This window comes from Falco naumanni, chromosome W (assembly GCF_017639655.2).
Source record: "Falco naumanni isolate bFalNau1 chromosome W, bFalNau1.pat, whole genome shotgun sequence".
Classification (NCBI taxonomy): Eukaryota; Metazoa; Chordata; class Aves; order Falconiformes; family Falconidae; genus Falco; species Falco naumanni.
The window spans coordinates 29,186,235-29,212,804 of NC_054079.1; the positions used below are offsets into that span (position 1 = coordinate 29,186,235).

General features: G+C 43.0%; 1 protein-coding gene across 1 annotated transcript in view; it reads left to right on the forward strand.

The window, feature by feature from the left end:
- The first annotated feature begins 2,154 nt into the window (after positions 1-2,154).
- Positions 2,155-26,570, forward strand: part of LOC121080622 (CDC42 small effector protein 2-like) — a 59,507-nt gene continuing 35,091 nt past the window's right edge. Inside the window, exons 1-2 of the mRNA XM_040578771.1 lie at positions 2,155-2,708; positions 12,505-12,822. Coding sequence (XP_040434705.1) covers positions 12,769-12,822 — 54 coding nt within the window. The 5' untranslated portion in view covers positions 2,155-2,708; positions 12,505-12,768. The remainder of the gene's footprint in view (positions 2,709-12,504; positions 12,823-26,570) is intronic.

Here is a 26,570-nt window from a genome sequence, read left to right on the forward strand (position 1 = left end):
AAATCAATTTAAGTCATTGCAGGAGCAGTCTTATGCATTGTATTTGTCAGTTGATACAGCTTTTATTAAAGACATGAAACCCATATTGTTAATAAGCCTAAATATCAGGCATATTCATATACACTAAAAACAGAGACCAAAAGTTTTTTAATAATTTTTATACTTTTCAGACTGTTTTATAACAGTTTGCTGATTTAGGTATAGACAAGGAAACTTTCTACTCTATAATCGGTCTCTGTGTCTCTATGATACTGTCCAAGTTCAGCTTAGTGGAAACTCTTCAACACTGCAACATATTCCATTTTTACCAATGCAGCTGAACCACACATGATCTGTAAAAGAAGGGCAACTAGCACACAGGTGAGATGGAGGAGGACGGCAGCTTCTTTTAATTTGGAGAACTGGAACACAAGAGAACCGAGGTGTCTCTGGGTATAGCTGCTACCAGTTCCTTGCCACTCAGTGGGGAAGATCTGATCTTGCACATTGGTCAGATTTCATGTTTGAGTCATGCTTGCCACTTTTAGTGGCAAAGTGAAACCTTTTTTCTTCTTTTTTAAGGACAATATATGGTCCAGTCTAATGGAGTGGAATAAGGTCTGTTCAAGAGTCAGTGTAGCCTAAAATATATTTTTTTTTGCTTTACTAACCTTTTGTTAGAAGAAAAAATAGGTCAATATAACATTTTTGGAATGTGCAGCTGTGGCCTTCTGTGGTGAGAAAAGGAGGTTTGAAGATAAAGTAATAAATAAGAGAATCGAGGGTTGCTCTTAGAGATAACAGGAACAAGGACAAGGCTACAAATTAGAACAAACCAGCTCAAGACTGACATAATTGTACAACTCCCTAGAAGACCCCTTGTGAGCATGCCTGGACCCTGAGGTCAATGAGTAGACATGGTGAAGATGACTATGGATCACTGCTAGAGACCCCTAAGTGATCACCGACTTATTTCATGATGCGTGTGCAGAGTGTATTAGCATATATTAGCCTATATATGATGATTCTGGGAAATATAATGAATATGGAAATGGTTTAATGAATATGTATAACTCAAACACTATATAACCTATGTGATTTCGGGCGATGGGTGCACTCAGCTTTGTGAAACTATTTGCATGTGTGCCCAGCGCTGCAACAAAGAATGCCTGCTTTCTAAAACTCCAAAATGAGTCTTAGAGTTTCTCTGCTGACTTTTACGGTAACATAGTGGTGCAATACCTATTTTGAATCAGTAAGAGCTATGGGTGTGGAGAAGTCAACAGGAGCCCTAATCATTCTAAGTCAGGCTTGTATTGCTGCCATAGACTGAAATCCTAATCCTATAAGGGGAATAAGTAAGGTGGGAAAGGTTGTCAACTTACAGAGAGGGTTTGCTGCTGTAAATAGCCTGAGATTACACGCCAGAGCATTTTGTCATCGTTTTTCTTTTCTTGAAGGTCTGACCTGGATCATATCAATTCTCATTAATGTATTTCACATGTCTCTCAAGGCCTTATGAATGCCAGAACAGAATTAACTGTTTTTTATGCTAACTGTCCTGTGATGTGCAATTTCCTGACAAAGCAAAGGTGAGCATCTGAGCAGGTAAGATGACTCCCTCCTCTCCTTCCTCCAGATTCTTCTCTCTCAGTTGACTTCAGGAGGAATCTGGAATGCTGGCTTTACCCAGCTCCCTAACTTTATGGACCTGAAAGGAGAGGAATCCTACTTAGGGAGAAGGATTCTCCTGGCTGGACATGGAAAGCTCTCTGGTAGACAGGGAGAGTTTGTCCCCAGGACCACCCATGCATGGCACCAGCTGAAGTCTTATTTCCCAGATGGCTCAAGTGCCCTATTAAGATGATTTCAGAAAACAGGATGAGGCAGATGCGAGGAAGCTCTAGGAGTGCCTTGCTGACCAGGGCCTGTGGTGATGAGAGCTGTGTAGGAGGAACATACCCCACATAACTGAGCATAGCTAAGGTGGACCTGCCAGGCCTGCTCCCACTGGCTGCCCCACCGCTGCTCCCTGACCCAACTCACCGCCACAGGCTGGCAGCAAGGGGCCGCAGAAACGACTATATACCCTAGGCCACCCCATCCGGCTGCCTCCAGCGGGGCTCGTGCAGCGCCCCGGCGGTGCCGCGCGCGGCGCCAGAGGGTGCTGCGGCGCCGGCGGCTGCCTCGCCGGGCCCTGGCGCTGCGGCCATGTCCGGCGCCGGTTTGAAAGTGCGGCAGCAGAGGAGCGGGTTGTATATAAAGGCTGACAGACTAAAACAACTGCTTTAGTTGATTAGTCTCCTTTGTTTCTTATCTTCTTCGTCGTGCTGATGAGCCCAGGTGGTAGCGTGGAGCGAACCGGCCTGGTGGATCCGTTCCCATCGCTGCACTAGCGCCACTGAGGTCGCCATTTTTATCTCCTCCCAGACCCTCCCGGCTGGGCTCGCCGTGCCGCGGAGGGAAGGCGCTTCGCCGGCGGCAGCAGACAGTGTACGGAGCTTAGCTGCGGCAGGGGAGTCGGCCGGGAGGGCGAAGACACACTAGCGCTGTTCCTGCCCGTTGCGTATGACCGCCCGGCCGTCGCCAGTTTCCTCCATTGATTTTGTCTCCGTCCTCCTCTTGGAGGGGTCCCAAGCGCCGTGGGGAGGGGGCACGGGACTCCCGAAAGGAGGGGAAGAAGGTACTGAGAAGAAGCGGACAAAGAGAGGCTGCCACTGCGGACAGTGGTGAGTAACCGGGACAGGGATTTGGGTTGCCCCGTCAGCCCAGTCGGCGGTTTTACCACCCCCTCCTTCCCCCGTGAGCCCGAGGAGAGGCCTGCCTGCCATCAGGGGTACCACTGGGGCTGGATTGGGCCGAGGGGTGTGAAGCAGGTACCTGCGGCCGGCGGCGAGTCGGGCTGTGCCTCGGGCACCAGAACCGGGCACTCCCTTTTCCCTTGGACCGGGGGGCTTGGGTTTCTGCCGTCTCCCCGCCCGCGGAGCGAAGCAGGGGGGCAGCCCTGGCAATCTCTCCCCGTGGAGTCCCCAGCCTGCAGGCGGCAGCTCTTTACCGATGAGCCCACTGGTATCTTCCGTACTACAAGGCCTTAGCCCTGCGGCTGGGCTGGGCGAGGAGCGACGGCGGAGCGGCCGAGGCCCAGGTGAGGCGTTATGAGAACAGCCTCCTTGCAGGGGTACCTACCCTCAGAACAGGTAGGGTCTTTGTCAGCAGTGCGGTGAGCAATACTGTTGAGTCGCTTTAAAAACCGTTCTCTTAGGACACTCTTAAAACCAAAAGTAATCCCCCGCCTCCTACCCATCCCACTCGCCTCCTGCTCCCGTTTCACTACCCTATGTCACGTGAGATTATCCTAAAACTTCACATTTTAAAATAATCTCAGATAGTTGTCATCTGTAAAGTCAACCTACTAGAATTCATTTCTCTCCCATACAAAATGTGTAATGATTCACATAAATGTACAAAAATAGACATAGTAAAATAGACGCAGCTCAGTCCAGTGCATAAATGTTTCATCTTTACCAAGCACAGTGAATCTTTTGAAATGTAATTTATGTCCAAGGAGCAATGTCTCAATCACGCTGAAAATTAAACTGATTTGAAGAATCAGTCAGCAATATACAGGCAAGCGGAGGTTATCTTTATTTGGCAGCGCTGGGTGCATGGGGGATCACTCCACCAAAGTCATGCACACCGAGGGGACTTTTCAGTCCCCCCTTTATACAAGCTACTCATACCTATTCATTAGTTTTCCAAGAAATCGTTTACATATTCATTACAATTCTGAGAATTCATTTACATATCTCGTGCCTGCGCAATGTCCTTGAGGAGTTGTCTCTACACACTCTATTCCTCAGCGGCCATGTTTAAAGTCTCCATCTTCACCACGTTGTATGTACAACAGGAATCTAAGACCAAATGTCCCTTCTAAAGATAACCAACCCAAGGACTTAGCAGTCTGTGCATCCGTCATGTGGCAATAAGGGTCCTTGGACATTTCCCGACTTTTAACTAAACGTAGGTGCGTCATCCTTTACATAAGTGGTACAGCATTCACTGTTCATTCCCCCCTTTTCTAACAGCTATTGTAAATTCTTTTACAAATACAGAAAATCATCATATCTTATGATCATTCTTTGACAGCACCAAACAAAACGTTGAAGTAATATACATATTAATATTCCTAAAACTACTATAATAAGTATTATAACAAAAGCATGCTTTAACCATTCTAAATTAGGTAACCACAAAGTCAGTTTGTTCCATATAGCTTCAAAACTCCATGAGAAATTGTCTTTAGTAATTTCATGCAAAATCTGAACCTTGTTCCATATCTTATGGATGTCTGTTTCAATTTGATTACTTTGGTCTATGTATACATAACAACTTTGATTTATTATCATACATACTCCTCCTTCCTTTAAGGTAATTAAGTCTAGGGCCATTCTGTTTTGAATTACCACCTTACTCAAAGATTTTACTTTCTGGTTCAATCAGCTGATTGCATCTGTTGTTAGATTAAACATTTGTTCAATTTCTGCAGACATGTTTACTACAGTCTTCTAATTTACTAACTCCTAACCATGGAATAAACCCCCTAACAAAACTGTGGTATCCAGTATGTCTCACAACAATGGGGTTTTCACTTCTCTTAACACGTCTCCAGACATTATGATAGATTCCTGGAGGTGGAGACATTTGGTTATAAATTCAGTCTTGGGTGGTTAAGTATCCTATGGTACACATACCTGACCATCCTGGGGGAAGTTGTTTCCTGATAAATCCATCCCCACATAACCACCAATAACCTTGGGGAAGTTTGCAAGGTCCATGTGTTGCAGTTAAATTTGCTCCTAAGAATCTCCCTGCTTTATACCAGCCATAAGCCCAATTAGCATCTTGTCCTGATGGATTATGACCTTGTAATTGGGTATTATTACAAAAATCTATTACTGTTATGTTTCTAATTTGATCCACATTCCAATTTCCTACATAGATGGTAGTCTTATTTATCCAATAATCATTCCATCCATCAGATTGTGATCAAGTGTTTTGCCCTGGATTCCCAGGGCATGGTCCTCCTGTTTTACTTCAAGCTTTCCAATGGCAGTTATTATCACTTTTCATAAATACTGTGGTGGTTAGGTTTAATATTTGTAAATCAAATCTAGGACCCAACTTATACGTTTTATCATCATATAGACAGCATCCTTTACCATTACCTGGCTTTTTCCAAAAGTCTGGCCATGTAGGCCGTTTGCCATCTAGAGAATTCCAGTTTTGGGAGGCCACCCCATACAGGGGTGTTACTAGGCCTCCCTTAGGAAGAGAGGTACATATCCAACATTCCTTAGCTTTCAAAACTGCAATGTATCCTCTTTATATATTCCATTATTTTTTAAATAATACACTTAAATGGTTGACATTTAGCTACGAGGCTGAAGGTTGAATCTGAAAATAAATTCTGTTGTTCAGTATCCTTTTAGATCACAACTTTTGTCTTCTATTGTATATAGCAAATTTATCTTCTTTTATAAGAGTTATATCTCTTTATAGAGATGTATTGTTTTTACACATTGTTTCTGTTTAGAATAAGTCTTTGAAAATATGCAAAAGCACAGCATAAGCATGAAACTGTAAATACATTACAAGACTGTCCAATTCTGTGTTTACATAGTCTGAACAGCTATTTAAAGCTATTATACACTGCAAAACTTCTCACTATACAGTTTCAATTTCCATACCATCCTTTCTGTTGAGCATACTTACAGGTCATATTCTGTTAGAGGCAATTTGAAAACATCAAATACTTCCTTATTCTTCATTAAGTAAACTGAATGCAAGTAGGATACAAAGCACTGAAAGGAAAATAAAAGTATTTTACAAAAAAAGAAATTATTAATTCAGTTACCAACACGTGAAACTAACATTCTGCTGTTGCTCTAAATACAAAGTAGAATTCTACCATTAAATGTTCTAACATTGATTTCAAACTGAAATTCTTTTAACTAATACCCATCATCCAAAATTTCAGTACTACAGAAGTGATGTGTCTTCAAGTATTCAAGTATTTCATTAAAAGCACATTAATTGGCTGAATTTACCAGTGGTATGTCATTTTATTTTCACTAGAAAGAAAATATAGCAAATTAGTCATAAGGAAACATTATTGGTTTTTTTCTACCAGTTTTTCTGAATGTTGTTATGCTATGATGACATCTGAATTACATGGAAGCAAGATGACACTGTATTGCTATCAGTCTGAGGTGTCCTGACTTAATCTTAGCCACTAACAGAAGTGATTCAACTCAATGTAGCTGTCTTTCACTGTAGCCTAGAAAAATTCACATTACCTTGCATTTGCCATCAGCTAACCACATACACGCAGTCAGTGAATGCAACTCAGCTGACCAACAGAAATTCACTATACAACATTTACTAAAACAAGTCCAATCTTGAAGTTTCAATTAATCCCAGACATTCACTATAGAAAACTGGAAGCACTGCATAACAGAATAACTAACTTAATCTTGTGTTATTTTTTCCCTCCATCCTTCCCAAAAGGAAAGATTCTTATTCTTCTATTAGGCATCTTCTCATCTTCTTTCATTTACATAGTCTATTTCTGCCTATCATCAGCTCATTTCTTAAAATAACCATTTCTATCATCACTGATAGTACTAGATAAATCTAATTACAGTTTATTCCTTTTCAAACTGCAGTAAAAGAAAAAAAGCTAAAAAACCCACTTTATAAAATTTCATAGCTCTTTCTTGCTGCCAAAGCAGGGTGATGTTCTGATAAATTACATTCATTAGTCAGTAAGTTGCATTGTTTTTTCCAGTGTAGTAGTCTGTGGTTTTTGTTTTGGGGCATCAGTTGAGAGAAGTCAAATCAGCCACCTATTCCTCTTTTTATTCACTAAGGGCATTCTGAGATGGCCTCTTGTGGTCTGACGTGTAATACTACAAACTTATTTTTTCTTTTCTCCCCCTCCCCCCCATCTAAAAATGATTCTTTAAATCTATTAAGCAAGAATTCAGAGTAGTTCGTATCACTAGTACAAGCACTTGCTGATACATGGGCTTAATCTGATCTCCCAATAGTGCTGTAAAATAACAGGAATAGCCATGTGATGTTATCCATAGAGAGTATTACAGAGACATACAGAGTATTTAAGATACAAATGTATGAAATATGTTTCACTCAGACACAAAGGTTTGTCTTGCCTTTCCATGGCTACATCTCACCATCTAGTAGCAGCAAAATCTGCACATTCCTTTGTTAGCATCTAGAGGCAGCAAATCTGGAAGTAAACAAACTTCTTTTACAACATCTGCAGTTTAAAAACTCTTTGCATGTTTACTGGTTCTTTTATTTAAATATTGTGTTGTAAATGAAGCATGGGTTGCTTTGGTGTTTGGTGGTGGGTTTTTTTCAAAAGATAAAGTTGCTGAAGATTTGAGAGTAAAACAATTTCTAACTCTCTAAAAGCTGATGCCAGAATATTTCTGATGCTGTTCTTTTTTAACAACTGTCTTTCATCTCCCTGCTAGAAATAACAAAGAAAAGCGGAAGAAAACAAACAAACAAAAGAAAATGTGTTCTTAAGTTGATTTAATACTGTTGATTTACCACAGACTTAACTTAGAAGAGTCTTGGCTAGTGTGAAACCACTACAAAAAAACCATATAAGTATACGCAAACTTTTTCCCCCCAGTTTAAAAAGTTTGACATAAAAACTATTCACACAGCACATCTATGCAGCAAAAATTAACTACCCAAAATAATAGCAACAATACAGCATAAATACTGTAATATTTTAAGAATCAGAAAAGATCCTTATGCTTCTGTCATTTGTAACCTAATTTCTGACAGTTGCCAAAACTCCTGATGACTTGGAGAGATGAAGAGGCACATGATGGAAGGCAATAGTTGAAGCAACCACCAGATGGCTTCAAACATAAACTATGCCTCATGCCACTGCCCAGAATACAATGGTTGCTTCCACCATTGTAAGCACATGGTGCTTGTCTTGGAAGGTTTATGGAAGTGTGATATAGTCAGTCTGCCAGGCCTCCCCATATTTATATTTCAGCCATCGTCCTCCATACCAGAGAGGCTTTAACCACATGGCTTGCTTAATTGCAGCACATGCTTCACATTCATGAAGGACCTGTGTGATACTGTCCATGGTTAAGTCTACCCCTTGAGCACTACCCATTTATATGTTGCACCTCTTCCTTGATGGCCTGAAGTGTCATGGGCCCATCACGCTATAAGTAATTCACCCTTATGTTGCCAGTCCAGGCCCTCCTGTGCTACCTTAATCATAGCAGCCTGATCTATCTGCTGTTTCTTTTGATGTTCTTTAGTGGCCCGACTCTTGGGTATGTGAGCATCTATGTGATGTACCTTTACAACCGGGTTCTCCACCCAAGTAGCAATATCTTGCCACAATGCGACAGCCCAAATGGGTTTACCTCTGTGCTGCCTGTTACTCTGCTTCCACAACTGCAACCACCCCCACAGGGCATTTGCCACCATCCATGAGTCAGTATAGAGGCAAAGTATTGGCCATTTTAGTTGTTCAGCAATGTCTAAAGCCAGCTGCTTTCACCTCTGCAAACTGGCTCGATTCACCTTCTCCTTCAGCAGTTTCTGTGACTTGTCATAGGGGGGGCTCCATACAGCCGCCTTCCACCTCCGATGCTTTCCTACAATATGACAGGACCCATCAGTAAACAAGGCGTATTGCTGTTCATTTTCTGCCAATTTATTATATAGTAGGGCCTCTTCAGCATGCATCACCTTATGTGGTGACAATCTGAAATCTTTGCCTTCTAGCCAGTCCATGATCACTTCCAAGATTCCTGGATGACTGGGATTTCCTATTCAAGGTCACTGTGTGATCAGTGTGACCCACTTGCTCCATGTATCATCAGTTGCGTGATGTGTAGAGAAGACCCTCCCTTTAAACATCCAGCCCAGCACTGGTAACTGGGGTGCCAGGAGGAGCTGCGCTTCAGTACCAATCACTTCCAAAGCAGCTCAAACCCTTTCATAAGCTGCCAATATCTCTTTTGCAGTTGGAATATAGTGGGCCTTGGATCCTCTGTATCCCCAACTCCAAAAGCCCAAGGGTCGACCTCGAGATTCCCCTGGTGCTTTCTGTCAGAGGCTCCAGGTAAGGCCATTCTCCCTGGCTGTAGTGTAGAGCACAGTTTTTACATCTTGCCCTGTCCAGACTGGCCCAAGCACTACTGCTTGAACTATCACCTGTTTAATCTGTTCAAAGGCTTGTCATTGCTCAGGGCCCCATTTAAAATCTTTCTTCTTCTGGGTGACTTGACAGAGAGAGCTTATAATCAGACTGTAGTTTGGAATGTGCATTCTCCAAATGTCTAAGAAAGCCTTTGTTTCTTTCTTATTAATTGGTGGAGATGTTGCTGTTATTTTGTTGATCGCATCCACTGGGGTTTCTCGACATCCACCTTGACGTTTTATTCCCAAAAACTTGGTCTCCTGTGCGGGTCCCTTGACCTTACTTTCTTTTATGGCAAAACTGTCTTTCAGAAGGATTTGGACTATTTTCTTCCCTTTCTCAAAAGTTTCTGCTGTTGCATTGCCCCACACGGTGATGTCATCAATGTATTGCAGCTGTTCCAGAGCTTCACCCTTCTCCAGTGCAGCCTGGATCAGTCCATGGCAGATGGCAGGGCTGTTTCCACCCCTGGGGCAGTCGATTCCAGGTGTATTGGATGCCCCTCCAAGTGAAAGCGACCTGTAGTCTGCACTCCACAGCCAAAAGGATTGAGAAAAATGCATTTGCGATATCGGTGGTGGCATACCACTTGGCTGCCTTTGTTTGCAGCTCATATTGAAGTTCTAGCATGTCTGGCACGGCAGCACTCAGCGATGGTGTGAATTATTTCAGGCCACAATAGTCTACTGTTAGTCTCCATTCTCCATTAGACTTTTGCACTGGCCATATAGGGCTGTTAAAGGGTGAGGGGGTCCTGCTGATCACTCCTTGACTCTCCAGTCAGTGAATCAGCTTATGGATGGGAATCCCTGAGTCTTGTTTCGTGCAATATTGCTGCCAGTGCACCACTGTGGTAGTGATCGGCACAGTACTTGTTCTTCTTCGACCTTCAGCAACCCCACAACAGAAGGATCCTCCGAGACCAGGAAAGGTAGAGAGCTGCTCAGTTTCCTCCATCTCCAAGGCAGCTATACCGCAGGACCACCAGTACCCTTCTGGTTCTTTGAAATACCCTCTCCTGAGATGACAGCCTATGCCAAGGATACATGGAGCCTCTGGGCCAGTCACAATGGGGTGCTTTTGCCACTCATTCCCAGTCAGGCTTATTTCAGGCTCCAATACAGTTAGCTGTTGGGTTCCCCCCGTCACTCCAGAAATACTAATGGGTTCTGCCTCTTTATAGCTTGATGGCATTAGGGTACACTGTGCACTGGTGTCTAATAGAGATTTATCCTCCTGTGGAACTAATGTGCCAGGCCATCGGATCCACACAATCCAGTAAACCTGGTTGTTCCTCTCCTCCACCTGGCTGGAGACAGGGCCTCTCTAGTCCTGGTCATAGGATTCTCTACTTATTCTTGTAAAAACGGATTAGATTTCCTTTCCATAGGATCAGGAGTAAGATCAGCTCTTCCACTCTCTCTGAGAAACTGCCCACTGGAGACTGGAGCAGCAGCTTTCCTGGAATAACTCCTGGTTTTGTTTTTCTTTGCAATTCACTTACCCGTGTCTCTTGGGTTGAATTAGGTTTTCCATCCCACTTCCTCATGTCCTCTCCATAGTACCACAGATAAAAAACCACAGGGTACCCTGTGGTGTGCCTTCTATATATTCTCTCTGGAGCAAAAGTACACCTGTTGTTAATAGCTGAAATGTAGGTCTGTACAGTGGGGATTAGGATCTATCCTTGTCGAGTTGCTGGACCAATTTCTCCACAGCTGAGACAAGGGAGGAAGAGAGATTGTCTTCATATTTTCAGAGTTGGTGAGCCACTTCACCATCAGTGCCGCTTCATCTCTCCATCTCATCTACTGCTAATGAGTTGGCATATGATGGTGTGCTCCATACAAATGTCTTTCACATGGGTCATGTGCATTGGACTTCTATGGGTATCTGTGTTTTGTTCATGTCATAGTAAGTCACCTCTAGCATGTCTAATTCCCTCAGGTACTGGATACCTCTCTCTGTTGCAGACCACTTGCCTGGGCGTCATATAACATCTTCCTTGAAGGGATACCTTTCCTTCATGCTTGACAGCAGTCGCCTCCAGAGGCTGAGGACTTGTGTCCCTCTTCCAATTGCCTTGTCAATGTCCCCTTCCCTAGAAAGAAATCCCAGCTGCTTGGCTTCCCTACCCTCTAATTCCAAACTATTAGCCCCATTATCCCAGCCTCGGAGCAGTCTCACCTGGACAACAGCTGAAATATTTCCGCATATCCCACAGCTCACTCAGGGATAGGGATTGAGTCGTTCCCTCTTTTTCTGCCGCTTACTCTTGTTCCTGTGATGGTCCTGCTTCCTCCTTTACTAAACGAGATGGTTTTTGTGTCCATTTCTTCTTGTGTATAGGGGCAACTAATATCAACACAGGTTGGTCCTCTGGTTCAGCTGCATCACCCATCACTAAGGTTGGAGTAGTAGTGCCAGTCACTGGGTTTTGAGTAGGTGCAGTACCTGTTTCCAAAGTTTGAATAACTACAGTGCTTGTTGTGGGGACTGATGTAGCTGCAGTGCCTGTCACAGGAATTCAAGTAGTCACAGTAATCAACCAGCTCTTTCAGTATCCTGGGATGAATCCCTTCGGGCCCCATAGACTTATGTGCATCCAACTGGAGCAATGTCTCGAACAAGTTCAGAGTGGGCTGGGAGTTTATCATCCCCCCAGTCACGGTGTTTCAACACAGGGCTTCAGGGGTCTCAGGACTCATCATCGGTGTTAAAGACAGAGGTGAAGAAGGCATTAAATGTTTCTTCTTTGTCTACATCCCTGTTTATGAGGTGACTGACCTCATCAAGTAACAGACCAATGTGATCTCTGATAGTCTTTTTGATATTATCATATTTTTAAAAGCCCTTTTTGTTGTCCTTCACAGTGCTGGCCAGCTTGAACTGTAGTTGAGCTTTGGCTGCACTAATTTTCTCCCTACAGTGGTGAACAGCATCTCTGTAGTCCTCCCATGTTGCCTGCCCTTGCTTCCAGTGTCTATACACTTTCCTTTTCTGCCTAAGTTCTAGAAGAAGATCCCTGCTCAGCCAAGCTGGCCTGCCCTGCTTGCTTGACTTCTGACACTGGAATTACCTGCTCCTGTGCTTTTAAGAGATGTCTCTTATAAAAAGAAATGTGTGTGGCTTGTTTGCTCTTGTCTCTCCACTCTGTAGATCAAAATATTATCAAGGAATCACTGGTGTGGGTGGCTGTCTGTGAGTATGAGATTCTGTATCTTTCTTTCTGATGTAATATGCTTCTTTCTTTTCAGGTTCACATAACGCTAGGGATCAAAGAAGCACATGTAACACTTATGTGGTGCTTGGACCAGTCTTCTGAAAGAAGACTCCAAAATAAATTATCTTCAACCTGTTTATCCTGGAACTGACTTTTCTTTGGAAAAAAGCTCAACAGAGAAACTTTTCACACTGGAACCATTATAAATAAATCTATTTAAAGAACTTGCTACCTGGAGACACTTTTGCAGAGATTGAGTCCTGCATTTCATCTGTGTTTGCACTTCAGACTGTAAACAATGAGTGAGTTCTGGTTGTGTTTCAACTGCTGTATTGCAGAACAGCCTCAGCCTGTAAGTATGAGTATTAGAACTGTTTTGTGTATTAATTCAATACATTGTTCAATTTTTCTTTTTTTGTTTTTTTGTTTTAGCTTCTTAAATTAGTGCAGTTGGACTAAGCCTAGTGAGAATTAAGAAATTAACTACCATCTTGGTTTAGCTGTGAAAGAAGAGTCTGGTCTAGACTTTTGTAGAGATTTTCCTATCTTTAATCATAAATCTGTCTGAAGTCTTTGAAAAGAGCCTTTATATGTTTGCACTGTAGAGAGGGAGAAAGGAAGGTGAAGGGGAGGGTGAGAGTGAGGAGGACCTAAACTGTTGCTCTAACATCTGCCAAAAAGCAGGTGGGAATCTGGAAATGTCATGATGTCTGATACTGTTTAAGGCTTATTTTCCTATGTGGTTGGACAGTGGTGAAGGAAGGAAATATTTCTGTTAAGAGATATAGGATAAAATCTATTCTCCTCTGCATTTCATAGCATTCATTTAAATGAAGTTAGAGAGAGGGCGGGCAAGAGGGACAGTGGCAGAACAAGGAGGCAGGCAGATGAGAGAGCAGTGGCAGGCGGGAGGGAAGGAGCACAAGTCAGAGAGCAGGCAAGAGTGAGTGAGCAGGTGTGAGTGAGAGAGGGAACAAGGAGGAGGGAGCACAGGGGAATGAGCCTGCGAGTGCAAACGGGGGGAGTGGGAGCACAAGAGAAAGCGTGGGTGCTTGTGAGGGCAAGCAAGCAAGGGCATGAGAGAGCGAGAGCTAGAGAACGAGCTGAAGCAGAAGTGAGAGCAGGAGAGAGTGCAAGTGCACAAGCAGGGGAGCACAGGTGAGCGATTACGAGCGAGTGAGACCAAGAGTGAGCAGGAGAGCGAGCATGTGGTGGGAAGAGGGTATGGTTGTGTGAGATCAAGAGTGGGGGAGGGAGCAAGTGCAACCAAGAGATTGGGAGTATGAGAGGGAGGATGGGAGCAAGGGGATGAGAGAGTGGGGGCAAGAGATTGACAGTGAATGGGGTGAGTGGGCGAGCAAGTAAGTGAGCAGGAGGGTGAGGGGAGGGAGGGTGAGAGGGTGCAAGTGAGCAGGAGGGCAAGGACAAGGGAGAGGGAGGGCATGAGGGTGGGCAGGAGGGTGAGTAGGAGGGTGCAGGTGGGCAAGAGGGCAAGGGAGGGTGAGAAGGCATGAGTGAGAAGGAAGGTGAGGGCAAGCAAGAGAGTGAGGGTGAGAGGGAGATGGCGAACAAGAGAGAAAGGGCAAAGAAGCAAGGGGGTAAGTGAGAATTAGGAGACAATCACAAGGGAGCAGAGGGTCACGAGGGGTGAGGGGATCAGGAGGGCGGTGAGGGGTTAAGCAGGGGCAAGTGGGAAAGGAGGTGATTGGGAGCAAGGAGGCAGGTGAGAAGTGAAGGGAGTGGGCAAGGAGGTGGGCAAGGGGGTGAGCCGGGGCAAGGAGGCAAGCAACAGGGGTGAGCTGAGTAGGGATGAGAAGCCAAACAAGACCAAGGGGCAAGGAGGTGAGTGTGAGGAGATGGACTGAGGGGAAGAGGTGAACATGAGGAGGTGAGCATGGGGTGACAAGTGCTAGGTGATGAATGCAGAAGGGAGAGGAACAAGGAGAGCACAAAGAAGAGAATGAGGGAGAAAGAAAGGAGATGAATGTGAGAAGACAAGCTGGAATGAGAGAAGAAAATGAGCACGTACTGGAGAGTGAGGGAGGGGGGCTGAGTAATGAGAAAGAGTGAGGCAGCGAGAGCAAGAGACCAGGAGGCAGCGGGCAAGAAGAGGCAGAAAAAGAGTGCAAGCAAAAGAGGAAGAGAGGGAATGTTAGACAGCAAAAGCAAGTGAGACAGCAGTTGTGAGACAGAATGACTGCGAGTCACCAGGGGCAAGAGAGTGAAATTGAGTGAGATGGCAAGTGCAAGACTGAGTGAGAGAGGGTGAAAGAGAGCGCGAACATGAGACAGCAAGTGTGAGACAGCATGCAAGAGGAGGTGAGCACAAGTGAGAGACAGTGAGCAAGTATGAGACTGCAGGAGTGAGCATGATTTGTCAAAACAGTGAGTGTGATGAGCACACTTAAGTGAGCATGAGACATGGAGAGAAAGCTAGTGATCACTAGATGGAACAAGAGTGAGGCAGCAAGAGTGTGACAGTCACAACTGTGAGACAGTGCAACTGCAAGTAAGTGCAAGCAGGTGAGAGAGAAAATGAGTGCAAGGTGTCGTTAGCATGTGTGAGAACAAGTGCAAGATGATGGGAGCAGGCATGGGGTGGCAGGCAACACAGTGAGTACGAAACAGTGAGAGCAAGTGAGTGTGAGTGAGCAGGCATGAGTGAGCAAGTGAGTGTGAGTGAGCAGGCATGAGTGAATCAGAGAAAGATAGATATGGAGGAAGAGAGCAAGTGCCACAGATTATGCTCAATGTTCTTGCTCAGACTGAGAGAAACTAAGAGACTGAATGAGAGACAGACAGATGGGGGGGGGGGGGCGCGCAGAGATAAACAGGGAAATGGAGTGAGACAAAATTCAGAGATGGAGACAGGTGGAGAGATGTGGCAAATGAAGAGATGGGACGTAGCTTGATGCAAGCAAGATGTCAATTTATTGTACACAATCACGAGTTTATATATGTTTTCAGAAGCTGCGCGCTTTAAACAGATTGGTTCTTTAAGCTAAGCATTGCATACTAGGCAATCTCTGATTGGTGGTTAACTACAAACAAAGGACACTAAGTTTTTACAGTCATCAATTAACAGCAAGGTGTTACTTCTCCTTGGCTCCACCGGTTCCCTTATCTTTTCTCGGCATGACTCATCCTGTTGATTGTTATCTATTCACATTCCTTGTCCTCCCAGGGTTTGTGGCCTACAAGCTGGAGCACATCCCTTTCAGCTGATTGTTACTTATGGTCCTGCTTTCCAGGCCCCCTCCTGCATCTCCCCCTTCTTGTTTTTGAGCAATCGAAATCCCGTTTGTTTTAAACATGCGTTCTCGTTGTAAGCATTGAAACAAACAAGGAACACATAATACTAGAACCAACAATACTGTCAATACCATCAATGCTCCTTTGATTATATTTTGTAACCAGCCCCTTAAACCCAAGGCTTGAAAGCCAGTCCGTTAACCCGTTCTCAATCTTTATAGCCTGTACATTTTTTCTCAAGTCAGCAAGCTGCTTATGAATAGTTTGAGTGATCAGTCAAATTCATGCAACACTTTCCATAGTGCTGTTCGCTATAGGCTACTCTCTACTGTTCATGCTGTTTCCTTATCTTCTAGAGGTGAGATCACATTCCTCCTTTGTTTCTGTCTCATCCTAGTTTTTCTTCTCATACTCCCTCAGAGTTATTTACCTCTTTGCTGCAGGATCTCAGCTGCACATCATCAAAGCAAGGCCAAAGCTGCACATTATCAATGTCAAAACAACCCACTGTCTCTGTTCCATACAATTTTACAATTTCTCCTTTTTGTTTTTGAAAAGCTAGTACCAGGTTTGCCATGTTCTGCAGGGCCCTTGCAAACATGACGGCAACCAAGGCAATAGCAAACAAACAATACTGCCAATTGAGTGAATGGATGCCAAAAAGGCTGACATTTTCTCAGATTTTGATAACATGTTGCTGCAATGGGGCGCCTAAAAGCCGTTCAGCACATACCATCAAAATCCTCATAGCCATGTCCTTGAGCCAACAACAAAAAGCAGTGGCAATTTTTGACTCGCATTCTTAACTGCCTAACAAAGAAGGTGATTTAACTCTAATGCTTTCCCTGCAGTTACTCCGGATAAGCACACGTTCCCATCATAGCCTCCTACTACACTAGCATCTACATAAAGACAAGTATCAACATTCAAATTGCAAACAATATCAACTTTTTTTGGATTAACATTATACAGAGGTAATCAATTATCCCAAATATCAAGGCTTTCAGTAAGATTCTTCATTCCCCACATACATTCACTTTTTTGCAACAATGTCTGCAAGTCAGTTTCAAGGAAGGGCACACCAAACAAGAACTGGTTCAGTCAAAAAGTTCAAAACATAGCATGCTTCATGCTTTCTCTGAACGTGCCTCTGGGGTCATTCCCTTTTTTTTTAATATATATATATTGACGTACGGAAATAAACTCTATAACTCGAAAATTATAAAGTAGGTATGTTTATTGCACGCAGATGCACGGGGGATCGCTCCTCCACAAGCGTGCATGCCCAAAGTGAGGAACCATCTCACATTTATACAATAAAACAAATGAATATTCAATTAACACCTATACATATTTGTTACCTAAACCCGCTTACTCTTGCTTCGTATGTTAATTAGCTTATCAGTCCGTTTCCTGGAATGTGGTGGTCTTGCAGGTTTGTAGGTGATTCATGTTCTAGTGACCATCTGATCTTCTCCAGCAAGAAGACTTAGCACTCCCTTCCTCTAGATAACATTGGAATGTCTCTCATCCTTTTCTCATCCTTTTTATAAATAGCCCCTTTGTTAGAGGAAGAAGGGTAGTTGTCTCCTCAAAGCTGTGTGACTATGTGACCATACACCACACCCATGACCAGTCACCATACCCACATTCCTTGAGCAGACATATACAATCAGGATTGATGTCCATTGTCCCCATTTCACACTATTTCTCCATATCAATCCCCCCTTTTCTATCAAACTAAGTAAATTCTTTTACTTAAGCAGTCTTCCCGAATGATATAAAGCATCATACATAAGTGTTACCCTTTTAAACATTCTCCAAACCCACAAATATAACATAATGGTTAGTATTAAGGAAATTCCTAAACTGATCAATAAGATCACAATGGGGTGTACCATAGTGTTAAGAATTCCTGTTGCAGAAGGTGACCAGCCAAAGAGAGTATCCCACCAATTATGGTTTCCATCAGGAAATCATTTACATATTCATTACAATTCCGTTAATTCATTTACATATTTCTCTCCTGCGTAATGTCCTTGAGGAGTGGTCATCTGGGGGTCTTCAGGATGAAGATCAGGAGTCTTCTTCCAGTGAACCTTTTTTACCTTCTTGTTTCTGCACAGACTCTGTTCCTCGATAGACTAATGAGCATGATTCAAATTCCTTGTTTAGGTAGCGTTATATACACAACAGAAACTTAGGACCAGATGGCCCGTATAAAAATAACGAATCCAAGGACCTTGTGTCTAGTACATCTGTGGTGCTGACACTAAGGGTCTTGGTGTATTCATCATGTGGACAATAAGGGTCCTTGAACACCTCCCAACTTTGGATAATTATATATAAGCACATCATTTTCTAAAAAAGTAGTATACCATTCATCACTCATTGTACGTAGCTCATTATTCAATCCCCCCGTTCTAAAAATTATCATTATGCTCTCTGATCATTCTTTGACAGCACCAAACAGAACGTTGAAGTAATAAGGAGTATGTAATTGTCAATCTATTCCCAATACTGTACTCACTTGTTGTACTATTTTGGCACAAAAGTGTGAGTCTCTATTGGAAGAGATTGTTGCCGGAACCCCAAAGCGGGGGATAATCTCATTTAACAATCCCTTTGTTACCTCTCTTGCTTTATTTGTTCGACAAGGAAAGGCTTTTGGCCAACCTGAAAACGTATCAGACATAACTAATAAATATTGGTACCCCCCATTTCTTGGGAGTTCGGAAAATCAGCTTGCCACTGTTGTCCTGGATAATTTCCTCTACTAATGTTCCCTAGTTTTATTTTATTTGCTGTATTGGGATTATTGCGTAAACACATTTCACATTGCTGAGCCACCTGTTTTATTACAGTATACAAGTTTTGCCCTATCAATTTCTGATTTAGACTTTTATGTAAAGTATCAGCTCCCCAATGCGTCTTATTAATAATAGGGCTGTGGTCCATATTAAATTGGATGGTACCACTATACGACCATCCCTTAAATAAGTCCACTTATTTATTTTTATTTTATCATTCATGTCCTGAATTACCTTTAAGTTTTCATTAGAATAGTTTGGCTCCTGATCTGTACTTACAGTTTGGATTTTATCGTCTGGTATTAAGGATAATTCCTCCTTTCCTACCTCCTCTGTTACTTGTCTGGCCTCATGGTCAGCCAGGCAGTTTCCAATTTCCAAATCAGTGCCTCAATGGGCCATCTTATGTTCTTTCTTCCTGGATGACCCTCTTATAACAGAGGGGGCCATTCCTCACATCAAGGTCTGGCATGGCATATGTTCCCACCACTCAACGCCTACTGGGTTGCAGCCAACAGCGGAGCTCAAGATTCTTCTTGGTGGCAAACACAGAGGCCAATCCAGTCTTGCCCTTGACTATGGTAGGAGGCACCTGACCAACCTTATTCCTTGTACTTCGTTGTCAATGCAGAGTGTCATCTGCACATCCCATAACAAGTCACCGTCATGGTAAAACACACAGATTTACATTAGTAGAACTACTACAGAGTGTATTTTATTTCAGTTTTTCTGCCAATATCCCCCACAGCCTTGCTGACCAAGGGATATTGTTATATCTGAACAGGGCAAGCCTCCCCCTTATCATTTTTACTGTAACAGGTAAAGCATTTTTCACCTTTCCTGGAATTTATTTTCAGATACACCTGGTTAAAAATTTCTTTTACTTCAGGGAGGTCCTCTTTTCCTCTTTTCTGTTGAATTAAAGATAAGCTCAATATTTCAATTAGTTGATGATTTTTAACTTTTAGTTTCATTTTCCCTTCTTTAAACGTCTAGATGTTCTAATAAATCTCATCCCAGCAAAGATTTTGGTGAATTTGGCATTCTTATTTGTTTTCTTAGTTTGTACTTTAAAGGTTTTAGGATGTTTTCCTGGTGGCCAGCAGCTCCCACAACTGTAACAAAGTATTTTATTTTTTTTTAACTGAAGTTTAACAAATAAGTTGTTTTTGTATTCACTAAAATTCCACCTCATTTTTCCTAGTCCCTAGTTCACCAGAACCCCTTGATGGTTCTTTAGCTTAGGGCATTCTCGCTTCCAGTGTCCACTTTCCCTACAATATGCACAGTGATCCGATCCCATAGGAGAGGGATTCACTCTTTCACTTCTGCCTGACATTCCTCCTGTCTCTGCCTCATCTCCTCTACCAGTTTAGCACGACCCAGCTCTTCTTCTCTTACCTTATGTACACGTTCCCTGTTCCTTCTATCAACTTTTCTATAATCACGCTTACCTAGTAACTTGAACCTTTATCTAGTCCTATTAGATCATCCTGACAAATCTTTCATAACCAACTTTCAAACATCTAAATTTCCCATCAAAGATTCACCTTTATTCTCCTCAGACCCGTTGCCTACCCTCCTAAAGGACCCGTTATCGGTCCTGTTGTACTGCAAATGCTGCAGCAATTGGGGTGACATTGTCAGGTCCTTCTGCTCAATTGTCAGCAACAGCAACCCCCTCCTCCTCACCATCAGAAGGATTGGAGCAGGAGATGCTCTTCCTGCTCTGCAGGTTACACAAGCCTGCCTCTGCTACAGCACTTCTGTTTTAACTCTTTCTTACCCTGAATGCAAATCTGCTCCTTGTTGCTTTAAGTCTGCGTTCTTACATATCATGCCTTTGCAGGCAAACAGAAAACGTCCTGCCATGCATCCCAGCATGATTCAGTTGCACCTTCGAGGGGGTACAGGGGTTCGTGCAAACTCACCCCAATACTTTAACACTTTCACAAGGTCTTTGATTCTCCACCCACCCCCACCCCCCTCAGGTTTTACATACATTAGTACAAGTTTTTATCTTACAACCTGTTTCATTCTGGTTGCTCCACAGAAGGAACCACAACCTGAGCTTTTTAACACAAAAATTTCAACAAGAACATCTTTCTAGTTTAGGTCTCAGCTTTTTTTTTCCTATCCTTTTCTAGAGCCACAATCAAAGATCAGGTGATGTTAATCCCGCACTCTTTCTAGTGCTAGTACCATAGGATCCCGAGGGGGTACTAATCCACAGTCCTTTTGCCACTCAGGTTTGTCCCGGAGGACGAAGAACATGTCTGCATATGATACTTCGTCCCATTTTCCCTTTCTTCTCAGAAACAACATTAATTGCAGGAGAGTGTTATAATGTAACATTCCTCCCTCCTGAGGCCATTTCGCATCACTCCCCAATTTATACAAAGGCCACCACTGATTACAATATTTAATCCATTTCCTTCTATTTTCGGTGCCACCCTGTCCTACGATATCCCTCTAATGTTTTAATATACAACCCAAGAGCGATTTTTCACAGGGCTTACTCCTTCCATTTCCCATTTCGCAATTTTAATTACTTTGTTCTTCTCTGGCCACCTTAGCCACCCAAGGTCGGAAACGCGGATAGAGCTCCTTACTCGTTTTGCACTCAAACGTGCGTCTCAAGCACTCTTGCACTCACACTCAGTCAAAATAATTAAGCTATACACGAAAAATCAAAATGTGCATCTCAATCACACCATTCACACTCTCCGGGCAGCCCGCAGTCACACAAGCAGTATGTTATACGGTACCGTGCACATATGTACAACATTTAGGAACACTAACAGTTCACAAAGTATGCATTTCAATGAACAATTGTCAAAAAAACAAACAACAGATTCTAATTTTTCCTGGTCTTAAGCAGAGTGTTAAGTTTTCCGCTATTTGCCTAGAATTACCAGAATATTATTATTTTTCAACATACATTTCATAACTCCAATTTTGAACATGTAACAAGACAACACATAGAACAAACAAGACACAGAGCGCTATTTCAGTTGTTACATTCTAGGAATTCCCCAATTCTTAAGACAACCTAAAGGAAGTTTTTAGCTTCCCCCTTTTTTCTTTTTTTTTTTTCCTTTTTTTTTTTTTTTTTTTTTTTTCAACGCAAAAGTTTCCCTTTCACTTTTGCTCTGAGGTCCCTCTTGTTACTGTGAGATTCCGCCTTATTCCGTCCCTCCCCCCGCTTTCCGTCATGAGGCTTCCGGGCTTTTAGGAATGGCAGTAACCTCGGGTTTGCTCGATCTGCCCTCAAGATCGCTAGCGGCCACCCCTTGGTCAGCAAACCCCCTCCCAAGGTACCTTTCCTCCTGGGGACTACGCTGCGCGCCGGACGTCTCCGTGCGTCTCACCAGCCGCCCCGTTACTAAACATACCGTTTTATCCGCGGATCCAGGGGTTTCTCTTCTGCTCCCGGGTGAACAGCTGAGAAGAGGAGGCTCCTCCGAGGAAATCTCCCGGGGCGCGCCTAGGAGCGTCCGCTCCGCAGCTGGTCCCTCAGCCGAGCAGAAATCCTCCTGCCTGGCTCGCCAAAACTGACGTGCAGAATTTGACTCCATAACTCGAAAGTTATAAAGTAGGTATGTTTATTGCGCGCAGATGCACGGGGGATCGCTCCTCCACAAGCGTGCATGCCCGAAGTGACGAACCATCTCACATTTATGCAATAAAACAAATGAATATTCAATTAACACCTATACATATTTGTTACCTAAACCCGCTTACTCTTGCTTCGTATGTTAATTAGCTTATCAGTCCTTTGCCTGGAATGTGGTGGTCGTGCAGGTTTGTAGATGATTCATGTCCTTGTGACCATCTGATCTTCTTCAGCAAGAAGACTTAGCACTCCCTTCCTCTAGATAACATTGGAATGTCTCTCATCCTTTTCTCATCCTTTTTATAAATAGCCCCTTTGTTAGAGGAAGAAGGGTAGTTGTCTCCTCAAAGCTGTGTGACTATGTGACCAGACACCACACCCATGACCAGTCACCATACCCACATTCCTTGAGCAGACATATACAATCAGGATCGATGTCCATTGTCCCCATTTCACACTATTTCTCCATATCAGATGCATACAGGTGTTATCCTCGGGGTTTAGGTTGTCTGCCTGGTCCAGCCAGCAAGACGATCGTTCAGCCAAGGCATCTCCTTCCGAACGCAGCCCTCTTCCACGAGCTGTCTTTTTTATCGACCAGGCCCATCCTTATTCTTCCAAGGCTTCGGAACACCACCATAGGGGTCACCATTTGAGGAGATTGAGGCACGGACTCCTGAATCTAACCAGAGGACCCTTTATGAGTCCATATACGTCTCTTTCTGGGGATGAAGCCCGATTCCCCATTACGGATTTCCCACAGCTCACCTCAACTCCGGAGGGATTTCAGGCCGGCTGGCTCCCGCTCCCTTTCAGCGGTCCATTCAAAGTTCTGTGGGATTCGCTGCAAGTCGCTCAGGCGATTCGAGAGCCCTTCATGTTGGATCCTTAACCAGATCACGTCGAGGTCACCACTTTGCAGCGAATGAAGAGAAAGGACCCTGCTTGATGCAAGCAAATGTCGATTTATTATACAGAAGCACGAGTTTATATATGTTTTCAGAAGCTGCGCGCTTTAAACAGATTGGTTCTTTAAGCTAAGCACTGCATACTAGGCAATCCCTGGTTGGTTAACTACAAACAAAGGACACTTTAAGTAAGTTTTTACAGTCATCGATTAACAGCAAGGTGTTACTCCTCCTTGGCTCCATCTATTCCTCATTCCCTTATCTTTTCTCGGCATGACTCATCCTGTTGATTGTTATCTATTCACATTCCTTGTCCTCCCAGGGTTTGTGGCCTACAAGCTGGAGCACATCCCTTTCAGCTAGCTGATTGGTACTTATCGTCCTGATTTCCAGGCCCCCTCCTGCAGAGAGACAGTGAGAAAGTTGGAGTGTTAGGGGAGAGACAGAGAAGGAAACTGAGCAAAGGTGCAAAAGATAGTGAGAAAGAAGGAAAACTCTTTTTTCATGTTGTTTTGGGGAGGGTGCTGATTTTTTGGTTTGGATTTTTTTTTTCTTCAAAAACTGATTGATTTCTGGATTATTTTACTTGGATTAATGCTTGCCCAGGATGCTGTTAACTGCTTTGACATCCTCCAAGGAAAAGTACTACAGAATACTGTAAAATATAGAGCTCTTGGACATTGATAAGTAGGTCTTCGTGGGGCATTTGTATAAGCACCATGACTTTTTATTGAATGTAGTGCAGATTAAATGTTTTGGCAAACACTTGTTCTAGCTAGATTTTAAATTAAATGATAACTATATAAGAAAACTATCTTATTTTTTAAAATTGACATCAGGTAAGTAGTTTAGATATGGAAAAGCTGATTAGACTTAAGAGATGTATTAAAATACAAAAAGAAATTTCTGAAGTGCATAATACTTATGTGAAATTACTTCACTGTAAAATCTGCAGTACTGTTTTACAAATATGAGAGCCTCTTAATTATCCTTTGAAGACAGCAAATTTGGTCTCCTTGTATGCTGCTAGTATCAGGCTTCATTTCACAAAAATGATCTTCTGCAGTATTTAGATCTCTCACTCTCTCTTGCACACTCTCTGTCCTTGAAATTTGCACTGGTTTAAATATTTATTTCTATTTAGTCTGTTTGATGTAAGCCCTTCTCTTCACACTATCTGAACCATATTATTTTAAAGAATAGGAAAAGTGGCCAAGTACTTAGGATATCTTAAAATATATAGTAACTTATTGTTGTGGGTTAGCCCTGATAGGCATCTAAGCACCACACAGCTGATCACTCCACACCCCCCCTCCCCGTGGGATGGGGAAGAGAAGTGGAAGGGTAAAAATGCAAAAATTTGTGGGTTGAGATACAGGCATTTAATAAGTAAACCAACAGCTGCATGCGCAGGTAAAGCAAAACAAGGAATTTATTCACTACTTCCCATGGGCAGGCAGGTGTTCAGCCATCCCCAGGAAAGCAGGGCTCCATCATGTGTAACGGTTACTTGGGAAGACAGATGCCATAGCCATGAGCACTCCTTTCCTCCAGCTTTTATTGCTGAGCATGATGTCATATGGTATGGAATATCCCTTTGGTCAGTTGGAGTCAGTGTCCCAGCTGTGTCCTTGTTACCGAAATCTCGGAATGAAGAACTTATCAACACCAATGTGATGTAGATAAGCAGACACTTCTTTATTGATGGCCGGGTGCGTGAGCGAGTCCTCTCATGATCAGCGCACGCCAAGTCTCAAAATCAGACACCATATATAGAACTTATTCATACATATTCATTAAGTATTCATGCATAATCATAATATTTACCGTAAATCATTAACATACTCTCCTCCTATATCCGATTCTGCACAGTAAAGCTTAGAAAGGTCTAGAAATGGGTCTGGGGTACGATTTGGGTAGGTGGTATATGAGTCGGTGGTCGCGATCTCCCCCTGCCGGAATTACCTTTTACTAAAGTTCACAGTTTCTTGCAGGTAGCCACAAGCTGTTCCAGTCGACTCTCCCCGGTTTCCATTCATCTTATATTCTGACATTTCAATACACCTTCTACATACAGAAGACTGGTCAAATACAAAGAAACCTTTCAAACCCTAAAGTTAATACCTAAGTTTTAACAATGGTTCTAGCCCATTCTTCTGGCCTTGGTACGGGATGTACAGAGGATCTCATAGCAGCTTTTACTGTGCAATTATAAGTTTCATTAAAATATATTTCTTATCCTTCTATATTTCTATTCTATAAAATAATTTTATAAAAATCAAATAATCAATCAAATAAAGTCAATCAATCTTAACTTATTAGCAAATCTGTAACATCCTCTCCCATCTTCTTGTGCCCCTCCAGCCTACTTGCTGGTGGGGTAGCATGAGAAACAGAAGATCTTGACACTGTGTAAGCACTCTTCACCAATAGCTAAAACATTCCTGTATTAACAACACTGCTTTCAGCACAAATCCAAACCAGCACCATACAAGCTACTATGAGGAAAATGAACTCTATCCCATCCAAAATGATTACACTTATGTTCTAGAATTAGTGAGGTCATATTATTTCTCAGTGAAAAAAAAAATTATAAAACAAATGAGATTTTTTTTTGTCTTTTTGTCCTCCTAATTTTTATGTAATCAGACAGATAAAACTTTTCCTTTGAAGTTTACTGTGTAATAGAACCTTAAAATCTTTTACCATATAGTATTTTGTTGCTCCATAAAACGTACGTCAAATGATTACATTTTACAAGGAAAAACTTTTTAAAATGAGTAAAACTTCCAGTTGCCAGGGCTAAAAATTCAGTCTGCATTCAGAGAGTTCAAGCACGATCTTTTTCCCACATTGGTACAGTATGTTTTCTGCTATTAATCCCTTGCTTCATCTCATTGGGATTTAGTAAATAATTTAGAGAATCATGGAACAGTTTGGGTTAGAAGGAACCTTTAAAGGTCATCTAATCCAACCTCCCCTGCAATAAGCAGGGACATCTTCAAATAGATCAGGTTGCTCAGAGCCCCATCCAGCCTGACCTTGAATGTTTCCAGGGATGGGGCATCTACCACCTCTCTGGGCAACCTATGCCAGTGTTTCACCACCCTCATTGTAAAAAATGTCTTCCTTATATCTAGTCTGAATCTACCCTGTTTTAGTTTAAAACCATTACCTCTTGTCCTGTGGCTACAGTCCCTACTAAAATGTCTGTCCCCATTTTTCTTATAAGCCCCCTTTAAGTATTGAAAGGCTGCTATAAGGTCTCCCTTGAGCCTTGTCTCCTCCAGGCTGAACAACCTCAACTCTCTCAGCCTTTCCTCATAGGAGAGGTGCTCCAGCCCTCTGATCATTCCTCCTCTGGACCTGCTCCAACAGGTTCATGTCCTTCTTATGTTGGGGGCCCCAGAGCTGGACAAAGTACTCCAGGTGGGGTCTCACCAGAGTAGAGTAGAGAGGCAGAATCACCTCCCTTGACCTGCTGTCCATGCTTCTTGTTATGCAGCCCAGGATA